The following is a 16,640-nucleotide window of genomic DNA, read 5'->3' on the forward strand; positions in this document are numbered from 1 at the left end:
CGCCGGGATTGCGGATAATAAAAAACAGGACGGGCGTGCTCAGCGAGATCTGGCGCAGATCGAGGAAACCTAGTGGGAACGAAAGAGCGGAGCCCGTGGAAGGGTGAGAGTTGTGGAGAGACGCGCGCCGCTTGCGGGCAAACACGTCGTGCGATTGAGGCGATGTTGAAGTTTGAGGCAGCAGGGACGAAGGGAATAGACGAGGGCGGACAGAGGACGCTGAGTTAAGTGAAGCGCAGCCAGGGAGCCATTGCCCAGCTGTGCTTCACTAAGTCCACCAGCGCACGGGCGTTCGGCCTTTGCAGCAGATGCGTAACCTCACCATCGATCGATGCACTAGGACGCTGCAAATCGGCTACCAGCGAACACAGCCATTGTGCAAGCTGCTTGCTTTTCCTACAATACGGAACATGCGGAACGGTGCGTCAAGGCTTTGATGGGTGCCTAGTTGGTGCCTGCCACCTGTTCCTCCATTGTTCGTGCCTATGTCCTCCTAATGTTGTCACGGCGATGTCGTCTTTGGAGCCATTTTCGGACTCCTCGGACTTCAGCATGGTTCAAAGACACACTCTACACTGCACACAGAGTGCCACGAGCGTGGCGGCGCTGGTGAGAGGCACCGCATCCGGTGTCCTCTGCTGGAATCTCTCACGTGACACTTGGCGTGTTAGCGCGGAAAGCAATTCAGTGTCCCGACTGCCCGATGAGAGCTTCCGCTCAGCAAAGACAGCAGTGAAGCACCACCACCGGCTGTCGCCATCTCCACTCATCTCAATCCGTAGCCATGATGCTGTCACGAGCTGCGCGCCCGGCCTTCAAGGCGGGCATGGCCGCCGCCGCCGCCCGGTACGCTCCCACCTCCGCCCGCAGCTTTTCTCGCGCTCTGCGACCCCCCATTGCCGGAGCCATTGCATCGCCCACTGCATCAATCGCTGACTGGAACTTGTGTATCTAGGCCCGCCACCCTCTCCGTCTCCAACGCTGCCGGCTATGCCACCCTCCGTGAAATCGAGGGCCGTCTCAAGTCGATTCGCAACATCGAGAAGATCACCAAGACCATGAAGGTCGTCGCCTCCACCAAGCTCACCCGTGCCCAGAAGGCCATGACCGAGTCCCGCAAGTACGGCCAGACGTCCAACACCGTTTTCGAGAGCGCCGAGACCAAGCCCATCGAGAGTGAGGGCAAGAAGAACCTGGTCATCGTCTGCAGCTCCGACAAGGGCCTCTGCGGTGGTATCCACTCGGGAATGTCGAGGAAGGTCAGGGCTATGCTCCAACAGAATTCCGACATTGAGTTGGCTGTCATTGGCGAGAAGTGCAAGGCGCAACTTGGTCGTTCCAACGGAAAGAACATGGTCCTGTCCTTCGCCGGTGCCGGAAAGGACGTTCCTACCTTTGCCGACTCCCTGCACATTGCCGACCAGATCTCCATGCTGCCCACCGAATACGCTTCCATCAAGATCGTCTACAACAAGTTCATCAACGCTTCGAGTTACGAGGCCACCATCCAGGAGGCCTACTCTGAGGAGGCTATTGCCCAGTCTGGTACGTCACACCTCCAAGTAGCAAAATTCATGTCTGACAATCTATCTAGCCAACTTCTCTGCTTTCGAGATTGAGGATGAGGTTCTCCCCAACCTCCGCGAGTACGCCCTTGCCAACTCGCTCTTCTGGGCGCTGGCTGAGGGTCACGCTTGCGAGCAGTCTGCGCGTCAAAACGCCATGGACAATGCTTCCAAGAACGCTGGAGACATGATCAACAAGTTCCAGATTCTCTACAACCGAACGCGTCAAGCCGTCATTACTGGCGAACTTGTCGAGATTATTACCGGTGCCGCTGCTTCCGAGGGTTAAGCGCTCCAGGAGCTTTAGACTTGATATCCCAATGATCTGGTTCCATCTCCCTCATGGGCTGTGTAGAATAACCATCTGTTCATAGCTCTTTTGTACCAGCCAGTTCGTGGAAAACATTCATGGTTGAATCTCGTGCCTCGTGTCATGTCTGCTTCTCGACCGCATCTACGCTGCGGCCTACGTCACATCTGGGCAGCACCGTGCAGATCTAGGTACTGTCATGCTCATCACGTGTGTCAGCTCTCCTGCTCATTGTCGTCGCAGGAATGCAGGCTAAGATCACCAGCCACCTCGAAGAGCGCGCGCCCCGGCATCCTCCGTCCTCGCTACAACCTCCACGCCAGATCGGAAACGGTCGCTTGGGTAAACACCACGCCGATGTGTGCTGCAGTGCAGCGCGATCGGCCTCGGATCTAGATCAATCATCTGCAAGTTGGTGTGTGTGTGATATATCTCATCATGGTCCAACAGCAATTTGGCAAAGCTAATGTCCGGCTTGCAATGCCGACCTGTCCCTCAGCTGTAGGTCATGAGTCGCAGACAACGGCAGAGGAAAAAATCGCCGGCAGACGACTACACCACTACTCAGTGAGGCAGCAACTATGCACACCAACAGCCATGAGACTGCAAATCAAGCAGTCTGCACGAGGGTTCTTCAAACCTTATGCGTGCTTCAACCCCAATGACGGCAAGTGTTTGCGTACCTGACCTTGTTCGGCGCGCTAAGGGTAGGGATAGCTGGTTTATGAAACGTAACCTGCATTCGAAACGGACTCGCCCCTCTTACCACACCCTCACCCGCAGAAATAGTACGTCAGGCCTAGTCAGGCACGGTCAGGCCCTTGAGGCATCATATAATATGGCCCATTATGGGCGTTCCCATTGCTTTTTGTCTCGTTCGCCCACTAAAGCGCTCCGGTAGCTGTTTTCTGAGGAGCATCGAGAAGAGGAAAGCGCACCCTGCATTATTGCCTTTACTGCTTACATCGCTACCAATTCAATAAACCCTGAAGCCGGCTTCACTTTTTTCATTCTTTGAGGCTGCGTTTCTCTCTTTTCGTTCCGCCTCTATCCGGTCTGCTTCACGCCCAAGGTCACATTCGCAAATACAATTCAATCGCTGCTTGCTCTTCAATCAAGTTCGACCCACATTCACCGACCCACAACTTCGAACGACTGAGCAATATGCTGGCGCAGGCTGGAACATACATGTTGAAGGCGAAGATGCAGGCTCTCAAGGACCTGTATGCTAGTCGACACTACACACAATGCGCAAGTTTTGGGGAGCGTTTACTGGGTGATATCAATGACAAGGTATGTAAAAGTAACACTACGCCGCGTACCTTCCATGATCTGAAGGTCGCCAAAGCAGGCGCAACACGTGAAAAGCAAGTGCTAACGAACAACAGATCCATCCCATTCACTCCGCTTATCTGAACTTCTACATCGCCCTCTCTCACGACACACTGGCGAGGGAAGCGACCCTCAAAAACCGCTACAAGGAATTGAACGCGGCGGAAAAGTACTACAATGAGACCATCGTCGCTCTCACACCACCTTCGCCATCTTCCACTGCGCCGATGGAGGATGACGACCAGCCTCTGACACCAGACTCTGCGACCATCCCCAACGAACAGACCTGGTTCCGGCGGTCATCCAGAGTCAGATCCTTTGACTCGACAAGCAGTTATCGCAGCTCGACCTCAAGCACGGATTCCTACGCCTTCGACCTGGAGGTAGACCCAGATCTTGCGCTGAGAAACTTCCGCTTTCCATCCCCACCCGGCAAAAACGTGGAATGGGACTCTTGTGCCGACCCCAGACCCTTGTCCCGCCACATCAAGAACGACAGCATCCTATCACCTCTTTCCACAGAGCATGTGCGATCGAAACCAGGGGTCCAGCTGCCGAGTGGCACCCCCGCCTTTGTCCGCATGGTAGAGGGCCATCTTACTAGTGTGCGGACCCTAAAAGAGACGACCGGTGTCCGTGGTGTGCGTTTCGCATTCCCGACTCCTTCGCCATCCCCCACCAAGTCGCAGTTCAAAGATCCTCGCAGCAGCTGCATGCTGACAGACGAGGAACGGGAAAAGCTGCAGCAGAAAAGGAAGAACATGACATGGCGCCCACGCTTCAACCCTGAAAGCGTGCAGAAGCTATGTAGCGATGCGCTGGCAGAGCTCTCGTAGCTGTCAGTATGTCTTTTCGTGGAAATCTCCTCAACTCTCGTCGCAACGATTCAACGCGGATGACCCACGAACATACCCATGCGTTTTGTCACGGTCAACGAGACACACATCCTACACGACTTTTTTTTGATGTTCATTTAGCAAGGTGTCCCAGGTGGACAAATTCTCATATACCCCGGTTGATACTTGTCGGTTTCGTCTTTGTAAAGCTATGATTTTTGTACAAATACGCGTCAGTTACGAATGTCTAGTTGTATCAATAGAAGCAAGCTTGTTTTTCTCTCTAGACTGTACTTCGATCTCGTTCTAGCATAGGCATCAAAGTCAATGAATACGTTTTGAGTTTGAGGTACCAGATCATGCACATGAAACCTGCACCCTTAATGCGAGATGCGATTTGAAAGTATAGTGTAATCATTGGTTATGCCTGTTGACAACCGCTCAAAGGCACAATGCCAGCTGGACTAATCCATGCAAAAGAAGTCGCTCCGTGATATCGTAGACTTTTCGAAACCCGCCACCGTAATGCCCTAAAACGCCATTGCAATGCAAATTCTTCCACACTCCCGTTCTAAAGAGCTTCCTACTTTTGCATCTCATCCAATCCCCTCTTAATCCTTTGACACTTGATCTTGAGCAGCTTGACACTCTCCAAAAACAGCTCGTCGCTCTCCCACTGGCCAGTGCTTTCTACCTTGAAGATGAAATGGTCTCGTATCCGACCAAGCTTCACTTTGTCTTTGAATTCGGGATGTCTTAAGCATTCTCTGCTGACGGTGTCGTTCATGGCGTTCTGGACTACGGCTTTAGGCTCGCCTTCCTTGCCTTCGAGCTCGGCGTGTTTCTGAGCATCCTCGGAAGTGACCTTGTCGAGCTTGATGACGCCCCGGGGGAAGCAGCGCGCGAATTTCTTTGCGTCAGCGCCGATGATGGGTTTCGTGATGTCGATGGTAGGCATAAGGCGGTACGAAGCCGTGGCGACGGGCGAGAACTTGGCGTGGTCTTGTCCGATACCCTTGATAGCGTGCATGCTGAGACAAATGCTCTGCCCTGGCCTCATCTTTGCGATCAGGATATCCGGGTTTGTCGACCGAATTTCTTTTCCTTCGCTTTGCGCAAACTTCTCCTCTTGACGGCCGTGGGGTTGGAAGACGATATCTTTAGCGTAGACATTGTGGCCGACGTAGAGTTTATCGGGATCCGTCTCTCCAGCTACTGCTCGTTGCAGACCGCCCTCTTGCCATGTGCATTCCACGTCTAGTCGCAGCGCAATGGTGTTGTAGTCTGAGGGTGTTCCGGAGCCTTCGTCGTCGTCTGTGGGCTTCTTGTACCATTTCAGCCAGCGGAGACCCTCGCGGTCGCCGCAGAGGGGGATTAGGCCGAGGCGGTGGGCGAGCACTTCGTCTTGGATGATGGATGTGTTTTGGTAGATGAAGACGTCTTCTATGGCGAGCGTAGGGATTTCGGAGAGGAGAATGCGGCGGAAGGCGTTTGCGACCGAGGTGTCGATACCAGTGAGGGAGAACTCGGCGTTGTTGGGGACAAATTTGTGGAAGGTGACGTTAAAGTTCTAAACCTTTGATTAGTACGTAGTCATGCATTTTTCATGTGAACCTGGTCGCGCATACCTCTTTGAAGTATTCCAAGTCCCATTCGTGGTTCTCGCCCGGCCAGTGTCCTGGGAAGTCGGTAGACTGCTGGTTGGTGACGGTCTCTGGACCAACTCCAAGCGTCTAACTGTGGCATTAGCGGAAGATCAACCCCATATTCCAAGTCGCGTAAGTACCTTGCGCTTGATCTGCTCCTGTGCACTCGGCGTCGACATGGTTGCGGTGTTGGGGTCAAGTTTGGTGTTTTCGGAGGGGAGCACTTTCCATGTTCACAAAAAGTTCGAGGAAGGCGCCGGCACGCCAAGACCCACGCAGCCAATGGCGGTAGACTCAATCTGGTAGCATCATCGATATGAGGAAAGCTCCCCTCCAACGCCACGCCCTCACTCTCCACTCTACACGCCCATTGAGGCCCTATACTCGACGTAGGGAGAGATACCACCACCATGCCCGTCTCCTTTGCGCGTCTGGCCGGCCCCGCGGCGAAGCGAGCGTGCCTCAACGCCTCCCGACCCCAGCTCCGATCGGCAATCCCTTCACGGCCCATTGCACGCTGCCTGTCGACTACATTCCCCCGCCGGTACGCTGAAGTCGAGGAGAGCCAGCGGACACGATTGGTTCCGACCGATTCCAACTTCGGCGGCGTTGCACCGGCCGAGACGGCCCAGGAAACCAGAGCGGAGGAGGACGAACATGTGGACACCAGGAAGATCCGGCATTACACTGTCAACTTCGGGCCCCAGCATCCTGCTGCCCACGGTGTGTTGCGCTTGATTCTGGAGCTGAACGGAGAGGAGATTGTGCGCGCCGACCCGCACGTTGGTCTGCTGCACCGAGGCACAGAGAAGCTCATCGAGTACCGGACATACCTCCAGGCCCTGCCATACTTTGACCGACTCGACTATGTCTCCATGATGACCAACGAGCAGTGCTTCTCGCTGGCTGTCGAGAAGCTGCTGAACATCGATATCCCAATCCGCGCCAAGTACATCCGTACCTTGTTCGGCGAAATCACCCGCATTCTGAACCATCTCATGTCGGTTTTGTCCCACGCTATGGATGTCGGTGCTCTGACGCCCTTCTTGTGGGGTTTCGAGGAGCGTGAGAAGCTCATGGTGAGTAGTGCGTGGCAAAAGTATAGATTGCACATGCTGATTACGTCTAGGAATTCTACGAACGTGTTTCCGGTGCCCGTCTTCACGCAGCCTACGTCCGCCCCGGCGGTGTGTCTCAGGATCTCCCCCTCGGTCTTCTCGACGATATCTACCAATGGGCTACCCAGTTCGGCGACCGCATCGACGAGACTGAGGAGATGTTGACAGACAACCGTATCTGGATTGGCCGCACAAAGGGCGTTGGTGTTGTCTCAGCTGCCGACGCCATCAACTACTCTTTCTCTGGTGTCATGCTCCGAGGATCCGGTGTTCCCTGGGACGTCCGCAAGTCGCAGCCATACGACGCCTACGACAGGGTTGACTTCGATGTCCCAGTCGGTGTCAACGGTGACTGCTACGACCGTTACCTCTGCCGTATGGAGGAGTTCCGTCAGTCTCTCCGCATCATCCACCAGTGCTTGAACGACATGCCAGCCGGCCCCGTCAAGGTTGAGGACTACAAGATCGCGCCCCCACCACGTGCTGCCATGAAGGAGAACATGGAGGCTCTCATCCACCACTTCTTGCTTTTCAGCAAGGGTTACACCGTCCCACCTGGCGAGACCTACAGTGCTATTGAGGCACCTAAGGGAGAGATGGGTGTCTTCTTGGTCTCAGATGGTAGCGAGAGGCCGTACAGGTGTAAGATTAGGGCACCTGGATTCGCACACTTGGCCTGCATGGACCAGATTTCAAGGGGGCATTTGCTCGCCGATGCTGTCGCCATTATCGGAACAATGGATTTAGTGTTTGGTAAGCCCTGCCTGTACGAAGTGCATATGAGACATTTACTAACTTCCTCTGCAGGTGAAGTTGACCGGTAAGAAGTAGAAGAAAGAAACAGAAAGGCGGCTGCATTTTGCTTCGATTTGCACAGCATGATTTTTTGTCGCGTTGCATGAAGGTGACAGGGCCGATGGGTGACACTCGTATGGTCAACGAGATCAATCACGAAGACGACTTGGTCCTCGGTGTGGTGGCTCAGCAGCGGTGGTAGCGAGTTAGGTGACTGGTTGTAAATACTGTACCTACGTGTTTCTTGAAAGTCAATTGACATTTGCTTGTTCATCTCGTCCCATTTTATATGCGCATCCTGAACGATTTCCAGGAAGTTGTGCTCGTTGGTTCTTCGATCCTTTCCCTTTGTCCTTCAATACCAACATAAAGGCGTCACATTATGATCAGCCATGAGCATGGTAGTGACTGAGATGTTCATGGCAAAAGCTTCATTCCAGGAAGGCACTAGCTATGCAATGAGACTATGAGACTGCCATTCTGAATGACAGCAATCTGTAGATTATGTTCCGACCAGATGAAACTTACACTGAGGTACTGAAAGAGAACGTTAAGGTAAGACCAGCTCAGTTGTAATATACACTATCCTATCCCATGCCCTCTTACAAGTACATGCCCGCAGCAGATCCGAGCGCCATGATGCCAAATACCGCCAGCCCAGCCTTTGAAAACGCACCATGTGTGACGCCCACCGCACTGGCAGCGCCCGTCGAGTCCGCATTCGAAGAGCTAGCACTCGCGCTCGCATCGCCACTTGAGCTCGCAGTCGCGCCTCCGCTCTCGCTCATCGTCCCCGTCGATGAGGATTGCGCAGCAGAACTGCTGCTACTAGCTGTATCCGGGTCCGTCGAATTCTTGCTAATCTCGTCGAACGGTGGAGTGCAGATGACAACGTCGACCCTCTTGCTCAGACACTCTCCCAGCTCCAAGAAGCTCTGTTCGTCGCTAGCCGAGCACATTGCCGTGCAAGGGAACGGGCTGCCCATTGCGGTGCTGTCATTGCTAGAACAGCACGCATACATGTCCCAGAAAGCATGGTCGTTGAAGTCCGCGTCGTTGCTGATGACGCATCCGCCATCGCGGCCGGACGGTCGACCGAGAGGGTAATTGGAAGGCTGCGCGGGTGTATCGGGCATGGCAGAGTTGGAGGCGCATCCTACTGCAGGGCCGTAGCTGAAGATGGACGGGAACTCTGTGGGTTTGGTGAAGGGGCTCGGCGACGCATTTGTGTAGGTTGTGTAGACATAGTTGTATGTCGTCGTCGGTGTCGTGGTGATTGTAGACGTCATCCTGAACAGTTGTTGCTGCATGTGCGTGATGCGAATTGTATGTTGGTAGGTAGGCAGGTAGTAAGTGACGAGTAGCTAGCTAGCTGGAAAGAGAGGCTGAAGGAGGTTGAGCACCACCACAAAAGCAAACAAGATAAACTTCAGCTAGAAAACAGCGCGCGAGCTGACGCGTCTGAGTAAAAGAGCTATGCCGTATCACAGGTGGAAGGAAGCGGTGTCTCGAACGTAGGGGCAAAGGATACGAGATGTGTGACGGAGTATACGAGTGTTAGGACAGATCTAGAAGGTGACTGCCTTTCTTAGTTTCTCAAAATAGTAAGCGAGATCGTCGACGCAGGTTTGCGAGGAAGTGTCGTTTTGAAAGCCGGAACGTAGAAAGCGAATCTGGGCATATATCTTGTAGCGTTCGCTGCACAGCAAACAATCAACTGGAGTGAATGATTGTGCATGGGGGTAAAGAGTCTTCGCCAGTAAAGTTCACGGCAGTTGCGGGGCGCCTCCAGGGCTGGCTTAGCGCGGCGGCGTCACATGCAGTCCTCCGCTAGCCTGCGGTTGGCCAAAATACCAGGCAATCTGGACTCGTCGCACGCCGAACAATAGTGGACCATGGAACATAAGAACGCGGCCACAAGGTAGGTCGAAGTCCAACTACGAAGAACAACCCAGACTGTATCGGCACCAGTGCATTTAGAGGATGAAAAGAAAAGCCATTTAGTTGCACACCTGGGCATCACATTATCAAAGAACATACGGTTTGTTTTGAACAGTTGAATTCTCATTTTGGTATCATAGCTGCCATGCAATATGGCACATTAACTTCCCACTAACACCCCTTTCGGGATCTCTACAACCCCATCTATGCCTTCTCATCAATAGAATGGTGGACACCGACAGTGCGGTCTCCGTGCACACTGCTCCTCCTCAAGGTCTCATCCTTGTCGTAGTCCTGGTCAAGCTGGTTCATCTCGTCCTCAGTCTCGTTGAGGTGGTGGAACAGAATCCAGATGAGGCAACCAGCGATAAACGAAGCAACGGCAAGACCAGCAAACATCCACTGGATCTTGGGGTCAACGACAAGCGGGTTGAGAGCCTCGGAGATGGCAGATCCGAAAGCGTTGGTGAGCAGGTACATGGACTGGACGAAGGACTTCATGCTAGGCGGGGCCTTGGTGTACGCGTACTCGAGTCCAGTGACGGAGGCGAAGATCTCAGAGAGACCAATGAGAATGTAGGCACCGGTTTGGGCGGCAACGTGGATGTTGTTACCCTGGTGAACGCCATCGACAAGATCAGCGTCGCAGGCTAGCGGGGTCATGTAGCAAGGACCAGAGTGGTAAATGTAGTATTGGATGACGCAAGCGTAAATCATGGCGAAGGATGCAATCCAGAAACCGGCGACAATACGGTTGATGGGAGGGAAGGCGATCTTGTGCTTGCGGAGTGTGGGCATGAGCCACTGGTCGACAATGGGCAGGAAAACGATAATAGCGATGGGATCGAAGTTCTGCATCAGATCGTTGGGAATGCCGTGAAGACGCATCTGACCGGCCTGGGTGACGAAGTTGTTGGAGAAGTTACCGTAGACGACCCAGTAGATGGGGTAGAAGCAGAAGACCTGGCAAGCAATAAGAGCACGCTTGACCTCATCGACAAAGTGGTCGTCCCAGTTGAGGACCTTGGTCTTTCCGAGGCCGGCCTGGTAAGATGGCTTAGCAGCATCCATGTTGCGGTTCTTGATCATCATCCAGATAATACGGAAGGCATCGGTAATGATGGATCCCTGAGGAGGTCGGACAACGTAGACCTTGCGGCCAAGGACGAGGACGAGCAGTCCAACGAAGAAGACGCAGAGGCAGAGCAGGTAGGCACTCCAGAAGTCGCGATCACGTTCCAGGTAGGGAGTAGCGAGCAGAGACAGAGATCCGGCGTTGATGCACCAGTAGAAGATCATGTAAATCCTCTGAATAGTGATCGCAGGGTCAATGATAACCTTCTCGCCAGTCTTGTCATCGGTGCCAATGACCATTTGTCTCCTCTTGTATTGATCGGCGATCAAAGGCGCGACGTTGGACTTGATACCTCCAGTTCCGAGACCGATGATGATAATGGCAACAATGTAACCAGCGAGACCGGCGCCGTGATCCAGAGCGGTAGGAATGGATGTGCAGGTGAGGACGATAAGACCGAGGATGTAAACGCAGCAGAAGATGACGATGGTGTTGTACTTTCCAAGGTACTGATCGGCAATGATGGCACCGAGAATGGGAGTAACATAGCACCAGAACTGGAAGAAGGTGGTGAGACCAGTGGCTCCCTGGTGACCCATACCGAGCGCACCGCGACCTTCCTCACCGCTGCGAGGACGCGAGATGTAGTTTTGGAAGATACCGGAAGCACCATAGTAGGTGAAACGTTCGCAAAGCTCGACAATGGCGACCAAGAAAGCGCTCTTGGGGAGAGGCTCTCCAACCTTGCGGAGCGTCTTCAACTCCTCGGCGGTGGGCCTGATGCCACCAATGCCATCCTCTTCTTGGACATAGGAAGCAGCATCGGAGTGGGAGCCAGCAGTGAGCGCAGCGTCCTTCTCGGTGGAAACATGCGCGCCGGCAACGTTGGAGTCGTTGATGGTGGCACCGTAGAGGTGAGGGTGCTTGTCAGCGACCTCTTGGCCGTGCTGGAGTGCCTCAGCGCTGTCAAACATGTCAGTAACCCGTATTAATCCCAGTGGACCCGAGTACCAAAGGGCCGACGGGGAAGCAGAACATACGCAGTAGTCTCGTGGGCGGTAGCCATGGTTTCAGATCTCAATTGCGACCAAAGATTCGGTCAATAGAGAGGCAACCCAGAGTGAGTGTGACCAGAGAGTGAGAGGGAGATCCGGTAACACCTGGAGTCATAACAGAAGAAAGACGACACCTCCATATTTAACCCACCCCCTCGTTGAGCACACGCGGTACCCACATGGCATTCACCTACCCAATGGCTCCGACGGTCGCCTCTGTCGCTCAAGGGCAGTGGACCAAGCACGCACAAGCACTCTCGCCAGGCCCGATGTAACGTCTTGATAGCCCTGGTTCTAACCAGATAAGCATGGTCGTCCGGCACAAAGCCTGTCGAAGCCTTCCCTTGGCAGCTTAGTCGCGCCACTGCCCGCTCGGCGTGCAGGTAACCGATTCGCCCCCAACCCGGAACACCTGCAAGCACCTGCCAAACACGGCGATGGCACGCGGTGATCTTACGTTGGTGTTTGTGACAGAGTAGTTGGTTACCACACCTCAATGTCGTGCCGGGCTGCCGGGCCCTCGCCTGGAAATACAGTCGTTGTGGTTCGCCAGCCCGCCTGTTCGCTTCGATGTAAGGCACACCCCGGCATGATCAATACTCGTATAAAAAACCGCAAACGCAAGTCTAGCTGCAGTCATGCTAACCGCTGTGCCGCCACAGAGATAGGAAGGCATCGGCAATCCTGCGACCAAAAAGATCCAATACATTCGATTACACAGCACCGACCGACCCATAATCTTTCCAATCTCCAGCCTTCCAGACACTCATCTGTCTGCAGAAAATTTGCGTGGCCGGCCCACTCCGATTTGCGGAAAGTAGTAATGGTTCTGCCATTCTCTCCGGTTTCAGGGACCAGGTCCGCCGAATCTAACGACCTCGGTTTCTTCTCTAAACGGTCCCGGGTACACACTAGCTCGGGCAACGCCGAGAGAGATAAGCTTCTGACCCGCCGTGGAGCTGTTCTCTCGTGCATGGTCATCTCGCCTAGACACGCTCGATTGGGGATTCCTGCCTCGACATGGCCAATGGGTCTGGGAGGATCTCCGCATCGCGCGCTTATTAGGTGCTTAGTGGGGAATTTAAGCGGTGGTTGGGTCTTGGATGTTGGTGTGGAATCAATGTCTGATAGCGGTGACCGAGGATCAGGCGAGTAACGGGCGTAAGACGATGATGATCTGGCAGCGTGATAACTGGACAGTCGCCATTGCCGTGTGTCTCGTTACTGTGAAAGCGCTGTGATGTGAAAGTGAAAGCACTGCATTGGAGGATGTTTCCTGAGATTCAATATGTCCATTCCGTCATCACACGCAATTTCCGTTACAAGCACGGCTGGGCTGCAGCGCCCAGACACGGAAGGCGCGGTCAAGCTTTGTTACCGACACACATCAATCTGTCAGCGGCGCAGTGGCGCGCCTGAACCTCGGGACGCCTACATGGCCCTTGGCTAAGCGCACCATCCCCGCGTTAATCCCGGGCTTTCCCTTGCCTATGCGATTGTTACTGCTTTCCGTGTGCCTGTCGTTGAGGCTTCCAGAAGGTCACATCTGCAGCAAGCATGGCGGTACGCCGGTACCCACGGCTCAACCCACAGATCTGGAAGCTGCTTATCCTTGTGCCCACATAAGCTCCATAGTATTAGCTTGGTACATGCTTGGAGTGCTTCGTGTCACAGGGCGCGAGTGGAGATGTTGCCCACTTGGGTATACTACCCACAGCATCAGCACGGAGCAAGTGAGACACGCGACCTGCCAGCTACTAATTTAGTTGCGTGGTTGGTGTAAACGGTGAGATAAGGCCCGGGGATACGAGTACGCATGTCACGTTTCGTGATATCTTTTAATTAGGTTTACCTCATCTACTCGTCCAATACACACAACGATGCAATCAAGCTTCATCCGACCCTCTACGCGCACCCAGCGATCGATGACAACCTCGCGCCTTAGCTTTTGGTACAAATATCCTCCCAGACAATAAAGAAAGTTGACACATAATGCGTCGGGTACTGTGAACAACAGAAGGAAACAATCGATGCTTATGATGATGGACCGTTGGGACCGGTAGTGTTAGGGTCACAACATTGCTTTCCTCCACCACAGCTGTCGGGGCACTCTAGAAGACAGGCGTCAGGGCCGCCCTTGACGCTGGGGTTCTTGCTCTTGCGACCACCATCTTCCGCGCCGCTTTCGTCTGAGCCATGTGCCGAGTGGTCGTGGCTAGCGTCGAGGCAGAACTCGGGCTGGATGGTCGAAGAGTGAATACCGTACTGGTGGAGGCATTCGCGGATTTGGCGCGCGAGATCCATGTAGCGTGCTGAGCCCTGACCCTTGAAGTCAAAGTCGACCTGGACGTGGAGGGATGCGATGAGCTTAGTGTCTGATAGTTGCCAGACGTGGAGGTGATGGCAGGAGACGATGCCTGTGAGGTCAGTAATGTCGTCGGTGATGTCGTCGATGGACAGGTTTTCCGGGACGGCTTGAAGAAGGATACGAGATGCAGCCTTGCACAGGGGTAGAGCAGACAGGAGGATGATGACGGTGATGAGCAGAGATACCGCGGGATCGGCATACATCCTCCAGGAGTAGTCGGTAAGCCAGATGAACAGGGCAGTGGCAATGACACCAATGTTGCCCAGGGCATCACCCAAGACGTGTAGGAAAACACCGCGCATGTTCAGATCGGCGTGAGAGTGACCATGTCCACCTCCGGATGCCTCCTTCTTGGGCTGGTTGTGCTTGTGGCCCTTGTGGTTGTCCTTCTGGCTAGTCTTGCCGTTTCCGTGAGCATGGTCGTGAGAGTGGTCGTGGGAGCCGTGGCTCTTAGGCTTAGATAGAAGCGAAGTCTGCTCGGTAGGCTCCTCGTCCTCGACGACATCGTTGTCCTCGTCATCTGCCTCATCATCGTGCGCGCGGGACGACTCGATGATGCTGTTCCTGAAGGAAGAGGGGTGTACGTAGATCTCGTCGATGGTCGCGTAGTTGCGTGAGTGCGATCGGCTGTGGCGCTTGTTCTTTGCGGTGGCTTTGGAGGGGCTTTGGGTAAGGTTCGACGGGAAGCCGACGCGGTTCTGGGGCAGCACATCGGCTATATTGCCGCGCTCGTCCGCAATGGCATGGTCATGCGCATCGATGCCGTGAGAGTGTCCCTCCTCAGCGTGCGAGTGTGCGTCGTTTCCGTGTGAATGACCGCCGTGGGAATGGCCGCCGTGACCGTGGTCGTGGAAGAGGAAGAGGCCGACAATGTTGGACAGGAGGCCGCAAGAACCGACGATGAGGATGATAACCGGGTGGGAAACGTCCTGAGGCTCGACGAAGCGCTGGATGGCCTCGAGGAAGATGGAGAGACACAGCGCGACAAGGAAGACGCCGTTGATGAGGGCGCCCAGGGTTTCCGCGCGTTGCCACTGCTCCAAGTTAGCATAGCCATTACATGCCAGACGCGAGGCTTCTTACTCCGTATGTGTATGTCTTCGAGTTGGTCTTTTGGCTAGCGACCTTGACGGCCCATAGTCCAACGAGGAGCGATATGACATCGTTCAACTGCGCGTGGTGTCAGCATCATCACTTGCGGCGAGGCCAGATATACGCACCATGTGGAACGAGTCGGCGACCAGCGCCAAAGAGTGCACCGTGTAACCCGCGATGAGCTCGACAAAGAAGAAAGCCGTGTCGATAGCCAGCAGGATCATGATGCGCGTCGATTTGGAGAGCCCCATGGTGGCGGTATCGGAGCGCCGTGGACGCTGTATCGGACTGGAGTGATGGCGGCGCAAAGGGTGCGATCGGGGCTTCGTCGCCTATTATACAACTGCAGAGGTTTGTTGTGTTGGCAAGGATGCACAAAAGGGTTTGGATCCACGGTTCACAATGCGCGCTGAATTCAGAAACAAAGTCGCACTAGACATTGCGTCAAGGCTCATCCAGGCCGGTCCGCGTCCCCCGCCACCATCTGCCCTCAGCACCCTAAGCATTCCGCCCAAAATGGCTCTGTGAGGCAGCGTAACGGCCCTATCTGCCCAATGTAACTTTAATCGCCTCAAACATCATCAACTCTCCAAATTCTTGGGGACATTTGGCGGTCCTGTTCGCTGCTCGCTGACTGCGCATAACAATTCCAACGTATACCGAAGCCCAAGACCAAATGCGTCCATTCCAATAGCCAACATACCCACAAAGATGGCAGACCTTTCCAACGCTTTGCCCCGCATAGTTACTACGGTTTGCCGCTGTGCCTTCCGCCGACTTCAGTGCCGCAGCTTGAGCAGTGAGCATGGCTAGTCGAAAGGGTCTTACATGGACCCACAGCAAACGATGACTATCCGCTATTCGAGACATGTTTGAAGCGTAGCGACGCCCGTAAAACTCCTACATGACTAGTTCTCGACTGCTGCTCGTGGTTGGTGCGCTGACTAACCACATGCTGTGGCATGTGAACAGACACAACTCATCCTCCAAAATACGTCTTCTCTACATCCACTCCAACGAGTACTGCAAACGTCCCCAACAGCAACAACCCCATCAACGCCATAACGAGTCCTACCTCCCACCCTCCCGCCATCGCCTTGCCTCTCACAAGCGCTCGCTGTAGTCTCCAAAACCTGATTGCTCCAATCACAACCACCACAATGGCCATGCAGATGAAGGTTGCTGCAAGTGGTTTTCCAACCTTGTAAAAACCAAAATGCGAGTTGGGCGTAGACGAATGTTGCAAGTGGAACAGCTGGGCAGTCACAATGCCCGTCATAACAAGGATGAGAGAGGTACGAAGGTAGCCCAGAAATGTGCGTTCGAGTGCTGAGGCGTAGTCAGCGGTTGGATTGTCTGAGGAAGGAAAGGAATAGAGACGTACCTAGATGATCTCTATGCGCTCCTTCATCGATGCTCAGACTGATATGTGTAGTCCAGAAACTAATGACTGGGTCATACCACCGCTCTGTCCAACCCACTTCCTCTCCATCGCTTCGATCCT

General features: G+C 54.2%; 7 protein-coding genes across 7 annotated transcripts; 3 read left to right on the forward strand and 4 right to left on the reverse strand.

The window, feature by feature from the left end:
- Positions 1–784: 784 nt before the first annotated feature.
- J4E86_004764 (uncharacterized protein) lies at positions 785–1,854 on the forward strand (the record flags this gene model as incomplete). The annotated part of the gene is made up of 3 exons (XM_051445301.1): positions 785–846; positions 956–1,545; positions 1,595–1,854. 3 exons carry the CDS (start codon positions 785–787, stop codon positions 1,852–1,854), a joined length of 912 nt encoding a protein of 303 aa, XP_051303398.1.
- A 1,185-nt stretch (positions 1,855–3,039) lies between these two features.
- J4E86_004765 (uncharacterized protein) lies at positions 3,040–4,043 on the forward strand (the record flags this gene model as incomplete). The annotated part of the gene is made up of 2 exons (XM_051445302.1): positions 3,040–3,168; positions 3,264–4,043. The coding sequence occupies 2 exons, from the start codon at positions 3,040–3,042 to the stop codon at positions 4,041–4,043; spliced, it is 909 nt and encodes a 302-aa protein (XP_051303399.1).
- A 583-nt stretch (positions 4,044–4,626) lies between these two features.
- On the reverse strand, positions 4,627–5,868 carry J4E86_004766 (uncharacterized protein; the record flags this gene model as incomplete). The annotated part of the gene is made up of 3 exons (XM_051445303.1): positions 4,627–5,613; positions 5,672–5,776; positions 5,830–5,868. The coding sequence occupies 3 exons, from the start codon at positions 5,866–5,868 to the stop codon at positions 4,627–4,629; spliced, it is 1,131 nt and encodes a 376-aa protein (XP_051303400.1).
- Positions 5,869–6,099: 231 nt separating this feature from the next.
- Positions 6,100–7,631, forward strand: NUO49 (NADH:ubiquinone oxidoreductase 49kD subunit; the record flags this gene model as incomplete). The annotated part of the gene is made up of 3 exons (XM_051445304.1): positions 6,100–6,768; positions 6,819–7,560; positions 7,615–7,631. The coding sequence occupies 3 exons, from the start codon at positions 6,100–6,102 to the stop codon at positions 7,629–7,631; spliced, it is 1,428 nt and encodes a 475-aa protein (XP_051303401.1).
- A 573-nt stretch (positions 7,632–8,204) lies between these two features.
- On the reverse strand, positions 8,205–8,912 carry J4E86_004768 (uncharacterized protein; the record flags this gene model as incomplete). The annotated part of the gene is made up of 1 exon (XM_051445305.1): positions 8,205–8,912. The coding sequence occupies one exon, from the start codon at positions 8,910–8,912 to the stop codon at positions 8,205–8,207; it is 708 nt and encodes a 235-aa protein (XP_051303402.1).
- Positions 8,913–9,747: 835 nt separating this feature from the next.
- On the reverse strand, positions 9,748–11,684 carry J4E86_004769 (uncharacterized protein; the record flags this gene model as incomplete). The annotated part of the gene is made up of 2 exons (XM_051445306.1): positions 9,748–11,581; positions 11,659–11,684. 2 exons carry the CDS (start codon positions 11,682–11,684, stop codon positions 9,748–9,750), a joined length of 1,860 nt encoding a protein of 619 aa, XP_051303403.1.
- Positions 11,685–13,707: 2,023 nt separating this feature from the next.
- On the reverse strand, positions 13,708–15,387 carry J4E86_004770 (uncharacterized protein; the record flags this gene model as incomplete). Its single annotated transcript, XM_051445307.1, has 3 exons — positions 13,708–15,075; positions 15,125–15,211; positions 15,262–15,387. The coding sequence occupies 3 exons, from the start codon at positions 15,385–15,387 to the stop codon at positions 13,708–13,710; spliced, it is 1,581 nt and encodes a 526-aa protein (XP_051303404.1).
- Positions 15,388–16,640: the final 1,253 nt, after the last annotated feature.

This window comes from Alternaria arbusti (assembly GCF_024043155.1).
Source record: "Alternaria arbusti strain BMP 1465 chromosome Unknown scaffold_5, whole genome shotgun sequence".
Lineage (NCBI taxonomy): Eukaryota > Fungi > Ascomycota > Dothideomycetes > Pleosporales > Pleosporaceae > Alternaria > Alternaria arbusti.